The 17,385-nt window shown below is 44.6% G+C and overlaps 1 protein-coding gene across 1 annotated transcript in view; it reads left to right on the forward strand.

Moving 5' to 3' along the window:
• Positions 1-17,385, forward strand: part of slit1a (slit homolog 1a (Drosophila)) — a 278,048-nt gene that overhangs the window by 132,058 nt on the left and 128,605 nt on the right. Inside the window, exons 8-9 of the mRNA XM_060842211.1 lie at positions 8,481-8,644; positions 15,971-16,118. Of these exons, the coding sequence (XP_060698194.1) occupies positions 8,481-8,644; positions 15,971-16,118 (312 nt within the window). The remainder of the gene's footprint in view (positions 1-8,480; positions 8,645-15,970; positions 16,119-17,385) is intronic.

A 17,385-nucleotide genomic window follows, 5' to 3' on the forward strand; every position in this document is an offset into this window, starting at 1 on the left:
GGAGATGAAGATTTCTTTCATCCCAATTTACCAAACAGGCAAAGCCCTTTAGGAATATAAAGGAAGCAGCAAAGAATCTAAAGAAGGAATTAGGAAGGCTAAAAGGAGCCATGAAATGTTCTTGGCAAGTTGGATTTGAGGGAATCCCAAGGCATTTTATACGCATTTTAGAAGCAAGACAGAAAGGGAAAGGTCCACTCCAGGACAAAGGATGAAATTATTGTGTGAATCTGGAAGAAGTGGGTGAGGTTCTTATTGAGTACTTCACATTGGTATTCACCAAGCTGAAGGACATAGTTAATGATCAGATTAGGGAGGGTTATGTTAATATTTTAGGACATGTCACTATTAAAAAGGAAGAGGTGTTGGATGTCTTGAAGAATGTTAAGGTCAATGAGTGCTCAGGGCCTTCTGGGATTTATCCCAGGATACTGAGAGAGGCAGGGAAGCAATTGCTGGGGCAGCTATTTTTTGAGGTTGTACAGGACATTGGTGAGGCCTCTTCTGGAGTACTGTGTACAGTTCTGGTGCCCCTGCTATAGAAAGCTATTATTAAACTGGAGAGCGTTCAGAAAAGATTTACCAGGATGTGGGGTCGCAGGGTTTGGGGGGATCAGAGTTATAGAAATAGGCTGGGACCTTTTACACTTATAAATGTTTATAAAATCCTGAAGGACATAGATAAGTTGAATGACAAGGGTCTTTTCCCTGGGGAGTCCAAATCTAAGGGGCATATTTTTAAGGTGAGAGCAGAAAGTTTTAAAAAGCACATGAAGGGCAACTTTTTCACACAGAGCGTGATTAGTAAGTGGAATGAACTGCCAGAGGGAGTGGTGGATGCAGGCAGAGTCGCAACATTGAAAAGACATTATTTAAGGACATGAGTAGGAGCGGTTTGGACGGATATGAGCCAGGAGCAGGGAGGTGGGACTGGTTTAGTTTGGGAATACGGTTGGCGTGGTCTGGCTGAACCAAAGGGTTTGTTTTCATAATGTATGTATCTATGACTTTGTATCCACTTTAGCCATAGCCATGATCCCAGACATTCGGAGATTAGCCAATATTGTTCCTTTGTTTGAGAAAAGCAACAGGGAAAATCCAGGAAATTGTAGACTCATGAGCTTTCCATCAGTGGTAGGGAAATTATTGAAGAACATTTTTAGGGGACAGGATTTACATGCATTTGGAAAAGAATGGACTTATTGGGGATAGTCAGCATGGCTTTTTGCGGAGGAGGTCTTGTCTCATAATTTGATTGAGGTTTTGAGGAAGTGAGGTGTAGCTGGTCAAAAATGAGAAGAATATAACAGCGCTAATTAAAGAAAGACTTGGAAGGACTTGTATTTTTATACTGCCTTTCAAAACCTCAGAGAGACCCAAATTCCTTTATAGCCAATGATACTGTTTGTTTTGAAGTGTTGTCACAGCCAATTTGTGTGCAGCAAGCTTCCACTAACAACAATGTGGTCATGACTACCTCAGCTGGTTTATGATGTTGGTTGAGGTTGGTGAAGATATTATGTAGAAGCCCCCCTCTACACTTCAAAATTGTTCCAGATAATCCTCCATCTACCTGAGAGGGCAGATAAGGCTTTGGCTGAGCATCTTATCTGATAAACAGCCCAGTTGATAGTGTAGCACTCTCCCTGTAGTACTGTGACAGTTTAAATTATATGCTCATCTTGCTGGAGTGTGTCTTAGACTGACAACCGACAACAGTCTGACCAACTGAAGTTCCAGTACATCACACCTTGATACCACTGATAAAAGTAAAGTCCTAGCAGACGAGAGGGCTGCTCTATCATTAAAGATGGGTGGCACGGTGGCACAGTGGTTAGCACTGCTGCCTCACAGCGCCAGAGACCAGGGTTCAATTCCCGCCTCAGGCAAATGACTGTGTGGAGTTTGCACGTTCTCCTCGTGTCTGCGTGGGTTTCCTCCGGGTGCTCCAGTTTCCTCCCACCCTCCAAAGATGTGCGGGTCAGGTGAAATGACCGTGTTAAATTGCCCGTAGTGTTAGGTAAGGGGTAAATGTAGGGGTATGGGTGGGTTGTGCTTCGACGGGTCGGTGTGGACTTGTTGGGCCGAAGGGCCTGTTTCCACACTGTAAGTAATCTAATCTAATCTAATGAAAGGGATATCTGGTGGTAGCTTGACATGAGGGTCATCATTGCTCAGGTGAGGGGAGAGGTTGAGGTGGAGAGTGCTTCATGGCTTCATGGCAGGATTTGAACCCACACTGCTAATATTACTCTGCATTGCAAACCAGCCAACTGAGCTAACTGGCTCCCTGTTGTTCGAATGATGTAACACCTAGTACAGACTGTTCCACGTGCAGCTTGAGAGATTTTGGTCAATTCAACAAGACAGTACCTTTCCTAAAGAGATGAATATTCAATTTCATTGAGCTCCAATAAAGCATAATTCCTTTCCCCCTCCTCTTCCCTTCATGGGTCTTCGTGGTGGAAAGTGAGGTGAAAGAGACACGCTCCACATCGAAAAATAGAGCTGGAGCCAGCCTGCCCCTTAAAATAACCCAGCAACAACAACAAAAACAGAAGTTGCTGAAGAAACTCAGCAGGTCTGGCATCATCAGTGGAGAGAAAAGAATTAACCGTTACAAGTCCAGTGACCCTTCTTCAGAATGGAATTGATATTCATTGCCCAAGAGGTCAACAGGAGATAGGGAATTGCCAGAGCTCTAGATGATTGTTCTTTAACTTTAGATCTGAGCCCGTGTTGTACGTGTCCTGTGAGTGTTAATGAAGTATCACTCTGTATTTAACCCTGTGCTGCACCCATCCTGGGAGTGTTAATGGGGGCAGTACAGAGGTCCCTTTGTATCTCACTCTGTACGTACCTATCCTGGGAGTGTGAGATGGGGACAGTAGGTGATATATGTTGCAATCTGCTGCAGTGATCAGCACTGCTACCTCCCCACCTTAATGAGGAGAACATTTTCTGACATGGTTTAAAAGAAGATTTATACATTCAACTCCAGAAGTCTTTGTTTTTCAAATCCAATTTGCCCACTTTCAACTCAGCAATCATTCTGTACTCATTTATCATCCAAGAGACTTTGAAATGTTTAAATCTCTTTGCATTAAGGCAGTACTTGTCTGACCCATGTTGATTAAATGTGTCGTTTTTCAAATGGAAATTTAATTTGGTCTGTTGCAAGCTCCCATGTGTGGGGTTACTCTCAACAGCAAGTAACAGCTCAGAAGCTGTGCATGAACCAAATCCATTCCCATTCTCTCCCGATGGATCAAACTCGAATTGACTAAAGTCCTCGTCACAATGAAATCTGACTGATGGGAAATCACACCATGCAGACTGCTTTCAGTTCAGAGAGTGTATCTGTAACCTCACAACAAGGTCAAGGTGGAGCAGGTGTGTGTGTGTGTGTGTCTGTGTATGTGTGTGTCTGTGTGTGTGTGTGTGTGTGTGTCTGTATGTGTGTGTGTCTGTGTGTGTGTGTGTGTGTGTGTGTGTGTGTGTGTGTGTGTGTGTGTGTGTGTGTGTGTGTGTCTGTGACCATCTGTGTGTGTGTAAATGTGTGTCTGTCTATCTGTCTGTGTCCATCCATGTGTGTTCGTCTGTGCGTGTCTGTCTGTCTGTCTGTGTCCGTCTGTGTCCGTGTGTGTGTGTGTGTGTGTGTGTGTGTGTGTGTGTGTGTGTGTGTGTCTATACCTCTGTGTAGACAAGTCTTGGGGTAAAGGGCAAATCATTTCAACCTGAGGTAAGGAGAAATGTCAGATGGTGATGAATCTCTGGAATTCTGTACCTCTGGGGTATGGACGCTCTGTCATTAAGTAAGTTCAAGACCAAGATTGATAGATTTCGTGTTAAAAATGTGTTGCTGGAAAAGCGCAGCAGGTCAGGCAGCATCCAAGGAACAGGAGATTCGACGTTTCGGTTTCTAGTTAATAATGACATCAAGGGCTATGAGGATGATGTGGGAATGCGGCATTGGTGTAGTTGACCAGCCATGATCTAGGATGATGGGGCAGGTTTGAGGGGCTGAATGGTCTACTCCTGCTGCTGGTTTCCTATCTTCTTAACAGTGATATCAATCCTGCAGTTCAACAGTGAAGCAGGTGAGACAGTCCTTGTCTAGTCAAGGCTATCAGTCAATAACAACAGATACTGTTCATGGGTAGTCCAACAATTTGAGAAAGTAGATGAGTTCACATACCCTGCAGGTAATGGGTTTCATTAAAGAAAGCCAGTCCTAGTTCCACATCTTAAAATGTCCAGCAGAGTTCATCCCCAAATCACTGTCCAAATTCCTATTCCTTTTTGAAACTCCATTTCAATTCTTCCTACCAGAGCCAGTCCATTTCTAAAACAACCACGGACAATGGCTATCAGGAACAAAAACAGAAATTGCTGGAAAAGCTCAGCAGATTTGGCAACATCTGTGGAGAGAAATCAGAGTTAATGTTTTGGGTCTGGTGACCCTCCCTCAGTGAATCTGCCTCTCCATTGATGCTGCCAAATCTGCTGGGCTTTTCCAGCAATTTCAATTCTTTTGTACAGTTCCCTCTGTTGGCCCTTCTAAACTCTCGGTTGTTTGTAAATGGTATGGCTGAGAGCTATACATCAGGAGACTATGGATTCCAACCGCACTCCAGAGCCCCGAGCACACCATTTAGGCTGACACTCCCAGTGCAACGCTATGGGAGTGCTACACTATCAGAGGTACTGCTTTTCTTCAAGTGGGCTTGAAGAGTAGAGACATTCTCATTCAGTCCTGGCCAATGGTTATCCCTCAGCCAATGAGTATACAATGGTATGATCTCATTTATTTTATTGCATTGTGTGGGATCTTGCTGTTTACAAATTGGCAGATGTGTTTCCCACAAAATGCTGAAAGCTGTGGAATTCCTCACCTCCATCAGTCCTAAAGTCGATGGGCTCTTTTTAAACACTGGAACTTGGCTTCACTTCCCTCCCGAATGACCTTAATATCTGATTTTGGAATGTGTCCTGAACTCTAGGCCTTGCCCTTCCACCTTGTTTCCACAATCATTAACAAAATCCCTTACACAGCAACGTGCTTTACTGGAAAGAGTAAATTAACCTTGAGGTATTGACAATGCTAGAGAAAGCCACACACTCAAGATGGGTAATTACTTTCAGCGCTTGGCCCGCGGGGCAGCGTGAGGAGCTTGGAAAGCTGACTTAATCATATTATATTGATTTTGCCGTCTCGTAATTTGGTTCACTGGTCTCCCCGGACTTGGCATGTTGCTTGAACCTCCCCACCCCCTCTGCCTCAGTGTCTGTGACTCTTCCAAGACAGTGAGTGTAAAATGGCTATGAATAATGACATTCTCTCAAAGTCACTGCAGCCCCCGTACTCTCTCTGTCTCTCTCACCAGTAAACCACCAGGAGCAATTAACACCGGACCACCTGAGCATCTGTTTTTACCTGAGCATGTTTATTTCTTGTTTAAAGTCCTACAGAAGAATCTAATAATCTTTATTCATCACACATGCAGGATGCTTCTCTATTAGTTCATGTCACCTCTGTATCTACCTGTAAATTGTTGGCTCAGGGAGACATCCATTTTACATAGAGCTCCCCTTTCCCTGTGACCTCCTGAGGTCATTTGGCATCACCAAATCCTATGACCTCGCCTACATTCTTTGGCAGGAAGAGTAAAGGAGCTGAATATCATTTAAATGGAGAAAGACTGCAGAGAGCCTCAGTAGAGAAGGATTCGGACATCCTCATCCATGAATCCCAAGAAGCTAGCGTCCAAGTACAGTGGGTAATAGAGAAGACAAGTTTTTTCAATATTCATTCGCAGGCATCACTGTCCAGGCCAACTTTTATTCCCCATCCTGAATTGCCCAGAGGGTAGTTAGGTGCCAAGCATATTGCTGTGGGTTTGGAGTCACATGGAGGCTGGACCAAGTAAGGACAGCAATTTTACTCCCTCAAGAACATTAATGAACGAGATGGGTTTTTAACTGATATTTGACATTGGCTTCAATCAGATTCCCCCATCTGCCATAGTGGGGATCAAACCTGGGCACCCACAACATGACTAGGGTCTCTGGATTAATAAAGCGATATTAATAGCAATTAAGCCACTAGGCCATCACCTTCCTTCAAGTTGGACATTATTGAAGAGTATAAATGCAGGGAGGTTTTGCCGAAACTATGCAAGACATTAGTCAGACCATTTGTTGTGGGTACGTTCACCGAGCTAGGAAGTTGGTTTGCAGACGTTTCACTCCCTTTCTAGGTGACATCCTCAGTGCTGTGGAGCCACCTCTTCAAGCCCCATCTCTCCCCCCCCCCCCCCCCCCCCCCAGCCAGACCACAACTGGGATAATGTGAGGTTTTGGGCCCCCTTGTCTACTGAAACATATACAGGCATTGACGCAGTCCGGAGAAGGTTCACTGGGCTGATACCAATATGGCGGATGTGGGTACTGCAGATGCTGGAGGTCAGAGTCAAAATTGGAGCGGTGCTGGAAAAGCACAGCAGGTCAGGTAGCATCTGAGGAGGAATTCCTGATGAAGGGCTTTTGTCCGAAACATCGATTTTCCTACTCCTCGGATGCTGCCTAACCTGCTGTGCTTTTCCAGCACCACTCTAATCTTGACTCTGATACCAATATGGAGGGACTGTCTTATGAGGAAAGCTTAAGCAGGTTGGACATGAACTTGTTGGCATTTGGAAGAATGAGAGGTGACCTTGTTGAAACATACAAGACTCTTAGAGGTCTTGATAGAGTTGATGAGGAAAGGTTATTTCCACTTGTGGGAGAGACTAGGGACAGAGGCCATGATTTTAGAATAATGAGTCCCACATTTAAGACAGAGTTAAGGAGGAATTTCTTCTCTCAAAGGGTAATGAATCTGTGGAATTCTTCACCACAGAGGGCTGTCAAGATTGGATTATTAAGTACATTCAATATTAGACCATCATATCAGCCATGATCTAATTGATTTGATGCACTGAATAGCTTACTTCTGTTCCTATGTCTTACGGTTACTAAATCCTGTGACATTACCAAACCCTTTGACCTCACCAAAACCTGTGACATCACCAAGTAGTATTGCTGGGGCTTAGTGGGTAGTTCTGTCATCTCATTGTCAGTTCTAGAACCCACTGACAGTTCTGGTGTGGCACTCCCAGTACCATACTGAGGGAGCATTGAACTCTTAGAAGAGCTACCTCTCAGATATGACATTGAATTCAGACTCTGATTCAACTGGGCTTAATGAAGCAAAACAGGGGGATTTCTTCCTGGGGTCCTGCACCAATTAAGAAAATAAATTATTTAGTCTTTGTCATTTTGCTATTAGTGGGAACTTGCTGTCCAAATTGGCTGCTCCATTTTAACTGTGATAATACTTTGTAAGAACCTAATTACTGCTTGAGCACTTTGAGCTGTCTTAAGTAGTGAAAATGCTTTAAAAATTCTTTCTTTCTTGATACAACAAGAGAGAAGATCCGGGATTAATCTTTACTCTGCACCATCAAACACCTATCTTCAGCCATCTCCCCCGCATCTAAAATCCATTCTGCAGTACCGTTCCTTAACTGCTGCCCAGTTTCTATGTTGGGCATCTATTCTTCCTTTTGAGATGAGGTTGTAAGTGCTAGAGAATGCTTGAGAGCTGAGTCCCAATTGTTTCCTGATGTTCCCATTTCAGCCCAAATCTTTGTTTAGGGAGTCAACTGCATATGGACCTGAAATTCTATCGATGTCAAACTGTTTTCAACAATACTTGTCCTTCCATCAATGATCCTCATCATTAATCATCATCTAATCATAGAATCCCTACAGTGTGGAAACAGGCCCTTCAGCCCAACAGGTCTACACTGAACCTCCGAAGAGTAACCCACCCAGACCCATTCCCCATACCCTAAATTTACCCGACTAATGCACCTAACCTACACCTCCCTGAACACTGTGGGCAATTTAGCATGGCCAATTCACCTAACCTGCACATCTTTGGACTGTGGGAGGAAACCAATTGGAGTAAAGCTCCCTACACACAGACTCTTCAGAGATCCTATTGTGGGCTTTTTTACATTTCCTACACATTCTGTTGGGATCTACCTGAAAGAGGTTGATGGCTTCATATTAATTTTTTTTGTGCATTCATGGGCTGATGGCATCGCTCCCCTGCTCATCCCAAAGGGCAGCTAAAAGTCAACCACATTGCTGTGGGTCTGGAGTCAGATTTAAGCCAGACCGGGTAAAGATAGCAGTTTCCTTTCCCAAAGGACAATCGTGTACCAGATGGGGTTTTCCTGACAATTGATTCACAATCATCATTTAGATTCTTAATTCCAGATTTTTAATTGAACTCAAATTCCACCACCTGCTGCCGTGGGATTCGAACTTGGATCCCAGAACATTAGCTGGGTTAACAGACCCGTAATAATACCACTCAGCTCAGGTAACCAGATAGAGCTTCACTGATGCATTGTCTTCTTGTCTGACAGTCGCCTGCACTCCAACCACCTCTACTGCGACTGCCACCTGTCCTGGCTCTCTCAATGGCTCCGCCAACGCCCACAGATCGGTCTCTTCACTCAGTGCACTGCTCCGCCTGACCTCCGAGGACTTAACGTGGCAGAGATACAGAAGCACGAGTTCTCCTGCACAGGTGAGTGCAGTCCGAATCCACGCTGCGCTCTGGGTGGGGGGCAGTTTTAACCAGTATGTTAACAGAGGTGATGGGGAGAGATCAAAAACCAGGGGGGAGAGCACAGTTGCAACTGAGCTGAACATCGGTAGTTGTAATGTTTCATTCAGCGACTGAATCGGTCATCTAATAAAACATGAAGCTGAATCTCATTGTAGCAGCTTCAGAATCTGAGTTCCTAGATTTACAGGATAACCATAAGACCATAAGATATAATCGAATTAGGCCATTCAGCCTATCGTTTGCACCCCACCATTTGATCTTGACTGATATGTTTCTCAACCCCAGTTTTTAAAAAAAGTTTCGTTTGAGGGATGTAGGCATCAGTGGTTGGGCCAATATTTATTGTCCGTCCTTAATTGCCTTTGAGAAGGTGGTAGTGAACTGCCTTCTTGAACTGCAGCAGTCCACCTGGGAGGGTATTCCAGGAACTTAACCCAGTGACAGTGAAGGAATGACGATATATTTCCAAGCCAGGTTGGTGTGTGGCTTGGAGGGGAACTTGAAGGTGGTGGTGTTCCCATGTGTCTGCTTACCTTGTCCTTCTAGATGGATGCGGTCATGGGTTTGGATGCTGCTGTCTGAGGATCCTGCCTCCTGCCTTCTCCCTGTTAACCTTGGTCTCCTTACTAATCACGAACCTTTCTGTCTCTTAAACATACTCAATGACTTGGCCTCTAAAGCCTTCTGCAGCAATATTTTCCACAGAGTCACCACACTGTGGCTGAAGAAATTCCTCCTCATCTCAGTTTGAAAGGATCATCCCTTCAACTGTGGCCATTTGGCCTATTATGTTCTGCCAGCTCTGTGAAGGAATTATCCAATTACATCTCACATTCCCCACAGTCCTGCACATTTTTCCTTTTCAACTATTTGACCAATTCTCTTCTGAAGGTTCCTTTTGAATCTGCTTCCATTCCCATTTCAGGCAGCACGTTCTGAATCTCCACAAAGAAGTCTCATTCCCATCTCGGGTTCCTTTGCCCTTTCTCTTACATTGTGTCCTCTATTCCTGGTCTTCCCATCAAAACAATTAAAAAGTTTGACTGCATCTAATAAATCCTCCTTTCTGTCCTCCAAGGAGAACAATCCCAGCTGCTCCAGGCCCTGTTACCACTCTTGTAAATCCCTATTGAACACAAGTAAAACATAATAAAATTCTGATTTCAGTAAAGTGGCTACAATGATTGCTGAAAAACAGATCATGACTTTCACTGAGGGAGACCCTGATTTTGGAAGTCCTGTGGTGGAGTAGGTAGTGTCCCTACCTCTGAGCCAGAAGTTCTGGGTTTGAGTCCCATTCCAGAACTGAATGGTCAATGAAGGTGTGTTCACAACCTAGCCCCAGGTCAGAATTTACAGGGTTTGCTTCGCTCGGTTGGCTGGATGGCTGGTTTGCAATATAGAGCTGAAAAATGTGTTGCTGGAAAAGTGCAGCAGGTCAGGCAGCATCCAAGGAGCAGGAGAATCTACATTTTGGGCATAAGCCCTTCTTCAGGAAGAAGGGCTTATGCCCGAAACGTTGATTCTCCTGCTCCGTGGGTGCTGCCTGACCTGCTGCACTTTTCCAACAACACATTTTTAAGCTCTGATCTCCAGCATCTGCAATCCTCACTTTCTCCTGATTTGCAATATAGTGTGACTCCAACAGTGTGGGTTCAGTCCCATGAAGGACTTTCCTTCTCAACCTCTCCCCTCACCTGAGACGTGGTGACCCTCGGGTTAGACCACCACCACCTCTCTGTAATGGGAGGGTGGCCCTCTGGGATTGTAGCAGCTTTGCCCTACTTTTACCTTTAATGGGTTGAGTATCCATCTGTAAATGCTCCTATCATACGCCAATGGCAGGACGTCAAAGCAGGCAAGACTCCTGATTGGTCGTGTGATGAACTATAGCTTCAATCATGACTGGCCATAGTTCCAGGCTACAACATGCTGGTAAAAAGAGGAAATTGCCGAGGCAATTCGGGGTGGGGTCGGGCGGGGGCTCAGTTGGCTGGATTGCTGTTGTGGAGCAGGTTGGTGACCACAGCTCAGGGTTCCATCCCCATTCTACTGTTGGTGGATTCAAAATGTCCCCTCTCCATGGTCATAAATCTGTGGATTGGATGTGCTTTCAGACAATGAACACAAGGAGAGAGAAACCCTATCATCCTTACCCAGTCCATCTATATGTAACTCCAAACTCACAACATTGCTTTGATTTTAACAATGACCTAAAAACGGAGCTGTATCCAACAGGTTGGTCAAAAAGGTGGCATCTCTCCACCTCTTCAGGTCAACTGAGGGTGATTAATACTAGGTCACTCCTCCCAGTGATGTCCACTTCTGGAGAATAAATACGAAAGGAAGATGAAAGCCTCTTGTGGGGATATCAGTAGTTTGGAATATGATTTCACTGTGTTGAATCTGCAGTCCCCATTCAACCCCCACCAGTATTACTTTGTAACCACACATGGACTTGTGTACACCTCCGCACACCAGGGATAAATTATGTATTCTGTAAATGTTTTCCTTGTTGTGTGATTGATGATTACTGAGTCCAAAGGATGGATTGTAAAGTCTGCCTTTTATATCCCTGCTGGGTGCTGGTCCCAGCTGAACAAATAACAACTCTCTGCACTCACTGCACATGCTGGGGGTCTGTACTTGGATGGCAGTCATCACATCGTCACTTACACCCCATTTTAGCATCTCACGTTGAAGAACTTTACTCCGAATCTAACCTCGTGCTGTCCCTGTCTTGGAAATGTTTAAAGGGACAGTTACTCTGCATCTAAACTGTACTCTACATGCTCTGGGAGTGTTTGGTGAGGACAGTGTAGAGAGAGACTTACCCTGTATTGAAATGGCGGTGGCACTGTGTGGAGAGTACTTGATGAGGATAACGTGGGGAGAGATTTACTCTGTATTAAATTGAAGGGTCACTGCACAGGGGCAGTGTAGAGGAAGAGCTGAAAATGTGTTGCTGGAAAAGCGCAGCAGGTCAGGCTTCTTCCTGAAGAAGGGCTTATGCCCGAAACGTCGAATCTCCTGTTCCTTGGATGCTGCCTGACCTGCTGCGCTTTTCCAGCAACACATTTTCAGCTCTGATCTCCAGCATCTGCAGTCCTCACTTTCTCCAGTATAGAGGAAGATTTGCTTTCAGTTTAAAAAAGAAAACGCAGTTTTACTTTCAGTTTAAAAGAGTAGACAGAATTTTTCTCTGTATCTGACTCTGTGCTGTATCCATCCTGGAATGTCTTAATGGAGACAGTGTTGAGAAAGCTTTATGTCCAGTTTAAAGAGTAGAGGGAGAGTTACGCTTTACTTAAGAGAAAGTGTGCAAATTAAAACAAGGGTCAACAACTAGAGCTCCACAATGTGTTAGAGCCTTACAGTATGTTAATAATATGTTAATCAATGAGGAAGAATTTGACAATGTTATATACATGTGCTGGACATGGCAGCTGAGACTTGTACCTACAATCCCAACATTATCCTTCTCTTAGCGGTTTCTGTGTGTAATTTCATGTTGAGCTTGGACACTAGGAGCTGTAGCTGTGAGCTGAGCCACTGGCCCCACATTAGCAATGGTCAAAAAATAAATCCAGTCAGAGTTGCTATTCCAGGAGGGTATCCAGAATGAATTGAACATCAGGTGCAAATGGATGTGATTTCCTCACAGTTGAAAAATGTAGAAAATTAGGGCACTTGAATGTGGTGGCAGTGTATCTCCACCACTCATATCATCGTTCAGCAGTTTTACTCCTTCCTCTTGTAAAAGAAGAGGCAAATATTGCGAGGAAAGATGTCACGGCACTATTTAATGTTTTTGCTATGTGAGTGAAATGGTCATGTAATGGTACTTAGGTTTGACAGTCGATTCACATCCCCACTTTTAATTGAACAACATCAAGATAAAAATGCTCAGGCAGCCAGACCAAAAATGATGGGCTGAATGGTCTCCTCATGCTCTGTAACAATTCTGTCACCTTTGTGATTCTGCATACTCAGAAACCAAATTGAAAGCACAGGTGAATATGTCAGATTTATCTGAAGGCCCAGGCAGAATAAAGTCAAACAGCTGATGGCATTTTGACCAGCGGATGAACTAGCTCCTGACAGCTCATTATTTGAATCGCACAAGGTGTTGGTATCTAACAATAACGTTAGGCCTCAGAGAGGCCGCCCGCATTCTCCAGTTTAATTGCTCTCCCGCGCTCTCTTGTTTGCTCTGTCTAAGTCTCTCTCTGTCTGGTGCCTCAAATTTATAGGCAGCTAGTGGGTGGTAATCCCTGGAAATAAACTCAGAGGCACAGTCCTCCAGGGAGATAAGGAAGCATGATTTAATTCAAGTTTTCTTTTCGATCCTTGAAACCTTTTAACGGACTGCAGTATATCTAGGATCTTATGGGGGAGGGTGGAGAGGAGAGAGTTGAGAGAAGGGATGTCATTATGACTAGGATTGAAGGATAGATTTCACAGCAATATCAATTGAAAAGGGAAAGCCAGCCACACTGGCAATAAATAGACACTATAAACAGCACAAATACTGTTAACAGTTCATGGAGACCTGAATCAAGGGGATTTTCTTTCATCAGTGGCCTTTATAACCCCAGTGGCAATCCAAAGGATTTTTCACAAGGTGGAAGGGGTCAATTACTAGAGCACAAAGGATCAAGGTGTGAGAGTGGGGGCAGGTTTATGGGTGAAGTTTAAAAGAGAGGTGCGAGGGTTGTGACTGCTCGGAATGCGTTGCCAGACGAGATGGTTGAAGCAGACACAATACCAGCATTCAAGGAACACCTGGATGAATAAATGAACAGGAATTAATAAAGGGATACAGATCCTGTAAGTGAACAGTTTTAGTGTGGAAGGACAAAATGGAGGGCTGAAGGGTCTGTTCCTGTGCTGTATTGTTCAATGTTCTTTGTTCAAAGCTGTGGTCTAGAATTTTCTATAACAATTCTGCAGTGAAGGCAATGAAGAGTCAGTTAGATTGGTGTGGGTCTGGAGTTACGTGGATAACGGATTTCCTTCCCGAAAGGATAGTAGTGAACCAGTTGGATTTTTAACACCACTTTTAAAAGCAATCACTGCATTGACAGCATTTTAAACTTATCGTTCAACACTACGTTTTGGCACATTAAGCTGTCAACACCTTTTGGACTTCCCCTGTGAAACGTTTCCTGACAGCAGATCGAGGGTTCCCACGGTTCACCCCATCCTGGAACTGTATGACTACATTGTTTTCAGAAGTGAGCCCAACTCCATCAGAACTGCAGAAGATCTGAAATGCTTGTCACCACAGTCGAGATGGCAATGTGGGGGATGTTAGCTACAGGGGCATGAACTGCAACATTTCCTGTGCTGCTAAAAATTGTTGGACTGTGGGAAAGGGGATGGGAATCCTGGAGTGGGGCCCTGTCCAGCCTGACTCCATTCCTCCATGGATGGAGACATGACGATCTAGGCCAACATCTTTTATTCCAAGTGAACCTGAGAAAGGAGTTGCAGAGTGGGTGTGTGCTTATTTTTACGAAGTATATAAAAGCATCAGAATCAGTGCAGGGAAGGTTCACTTGACTGATTCTTGGGATGAAGAGCTTGTCTTATAAGAAAATCTTGGACAGGTTGGTCTGATGATCTTACCAAAATATTTAAGCCCCCAAGCTGACTCAAAAGAGTGGATGTCATCCACGGGCGGATCTGCTTGTGGGACAGATGGGGTGACAAAGGGTCATCCGTCCCACGTGAAGATGAGCATAAACTTTTTGTTTTCTGTCTGGGTTGGCGAGCCTGTGGGACTCACATCCACAGGGAACAGAGGACGTGGGGTCATTTGCATATCGTTAGGGGCAGAGGTAAATAGATTCTTGACAACCAAGGGAATCGCATGTTACCAGGGCTTGGTGTGAACATGGAGTTGAGGCCACAATCAGATCAGCAAGAATCTTCTGGAATGGTGAAGCAGCTGGAGGGGCCAAGTGGCCTCTTCCTGTTTGTAGATTATATGTTGTTCTTTGCTGTGGAATCCAGAACAAGGGGTCATTATGTCAGTGTGCTGGACAAAGTCAAAGAGCAATTTCCCACTTGGAAGAGTCTTCGAAATTTCCCACTCTAGGGGGTTCTGGATGTCCAGTCATTTTGTACATTCAGAACTGAGATCATTACACTTTTGGGCACAAGGGGATTTTGTCCTTTTTTTGTTAGTGGATTGTGAGCATCACTGGTTGGATTTATTGTCCATCCCTGATCACCCTACCTGAGAGGCTTTTCAAGTCATTTCAGAGGACATTTTAAGAGTCAACCACATCGCTATGGGTCTGGAGTCACATGTAGGTTAAGACCATGTAAGGACGGCAGATTTCCATTAATAAAAGGCATTAATCAACTAGATGGAATTTTACAACATCTGACAATGGTTGGATGGTCACTATTAGTTTAGGTTTTAGTGAAATCAGATTTTTCCATCTGCCATGGTGGGATTTGAACCCATAGTTCCAGAACATCAGTCTGGGATTTTGGACAACTAATCCAGTGGCATTACCACTGCCCCACTGCCTCCCTCAAATGAAGGAATATGGGAACAGTGCAGGAATATCAGGCTGATAAAGTCATAGAGTCATACAGCATAGAAAGGGTCAGTGTGGACTTGTTAGGGCAAAGGGCCTGTTTCCACACTGTAGGGAATCTATGTAATCTAATCTAATGAAACAAACCCATTGCTCCAATCAGTCCATGCCAACCCACGTTCCCAAACTAAACTAGTCCCATCTGCCTGAGCTTGGCCCATAACCCTCCAAACATTTCTTATTCATGTACTTATCCAAATGTCTTTTAAATGTAGTAACTATACCACATCCACCGCTTCCTCTGGAAGTTCATTCCACACACGAACCACTCTCTGTGTAAAACATTTGCCCCTCATATCTTTTTGAAATCTTTCTCCTCTCAGCTTAAAAATATACCCTCTAATCTTGAAATTCCCTACCTCAGGGAAAAGACCCTGTCATTGACCTTATCTGTACCCCTCATGATTTTATAAACCTCTGTAAGATCACCCCTCAATCTCCTATGCTCCAGTGAAAAAGGTAACAGCATGTCCAGCCTTTCCTCAAAATGCAAACTTTCCAGATTCAGAATCGGTCCATGTAGACTCCAGATTTAATCGTGATGTAGAAGATCAGCCATGATCTCAGTGAAAAGCAAATCAGGGCTAAGGAGCGCAATGTGTGCGACTAGGTCTTATGTTCTCATGTTTGGCGGAGTTAACTGTCTGTTGCACTCTCCTGCCCACTGCAGGTCATTCGGATAGCTCTCGGACCCAGTCCTGCGGCCTGGCCTCTGGGTCATGTCCGGCTGTGTGTACCTGCAGCAACAGCATCGTCGACTGTCGTGGTAAAGGCCTGACCGCCATTCCCGCTAACCTCCCCGAGACCATCACTGAAATGTAAGTACTAACGAGCGCACGAAAAGATCCAGACTTCCCCGGATATCCTGTCCCTCACCACTTTGGAAACATCTAGCCGACAATTATGTCCAGAAGCCATAACCTATCCCTCAACCAATGTCACTAATCAATAAGAAGACACATTACAGGCCATTGAATGTATATAGAGTCATGGAGATGGACAGCACGGAAACAGACCCTTCGGTCCAACCCATCCATGCCGACCAGATATCCCAACCCAATCTAGTCCCACCTGCTAGCACCCGGCCCATATCCCTCCAAACCCTTCCTATTCATATACCCATCCAAATGCCTCTTACATGTTGCAATTATACCAGCCTCCACCATTTCCTCTGGCAGCTCATTCCATACATGTACCACCCTCTGTGTGAAAAAGTTGCCATGTGGGTCTCTTTTATATCTTTCCCCTTTCACCCTAAACCTTTGCCCTCCAGTTCTGGAGTGCCCTGCTCAGGAAAAAGACTTTACCTATTTATCCTATCCATGCCCTTCATGATTTTATAAACCTCTATATGGTCACCACTCAGCCTCTGAGATTCTAGGGAAAACAGCCCCAGCCTGTTCAGCCTCTCCCTATAGCTCAAATTCTCCCTCCCTAGCAACATCCTTGTAAATCTTTCCTGAACCCTTTCAAGTTTCATAACATCTTTCCAATAGGAAGGAGACCAGAATTGCATGGCAGTATTCCAACAGTGGCCTAACCAATGTCCTGTACAGCTGCAACATAACCTCCCAACTCCTGTACTCAATACTCTGACCGATAAAGGAAAGCATACCAAACACCTTCTTCACTACCCTACCTACCTGTGACTCCACTTTCAAGAAGCTATGAACCTGAACTCCAAGGTCTCTTTGTTCAGCAGCATTCCCTAGGACCTTACCATTAAGTGTATAAGTCCTGCTAAGATTTGCTTTCCCAAAATGCAGCACCTCGCATTTATCTGAATTAAACTCCATCTGCCACTTCTCAGCCCATTGGCCCATCTGGTCAAGATCCTGTTGTAATCTGAGGTAACCCTCTTCGCTGTCCACTACACCTCCAATTTTGGTGTCATCTGCAAACTTACTAACTATATTTCTTATGCTCTTTTATATAAATGATGAAAAGTAGTGGACTCAGCACTGATCCTTGTGGCACTCCACTGGTCACAGGCCTCCAGTCTGAAAAGCAACCCTCCACCACCACCCTCTGTCTTCTACCTTCGAGCCACTTCTGTATCCAAATGGCTAGTTCTTCCTGTATTCC

This window comes from Hemiscyllium ocellatum, chromosome 22, assembly GCF_020745735.1.
Source record: "Hemiscyllium ocellatum isolate sHemOce1 chromosome 22, sHemOce1.pat.X.cur, whole genome shotgun sequence".
Classification (NCBI taxonomy): Eukaryota; Metazoa; Chordata; class Chondrichthyes; order Orectolobiformes; family Hemiscylliidae; genus Hemiscyllium; species Hemiscyllium ocellatum.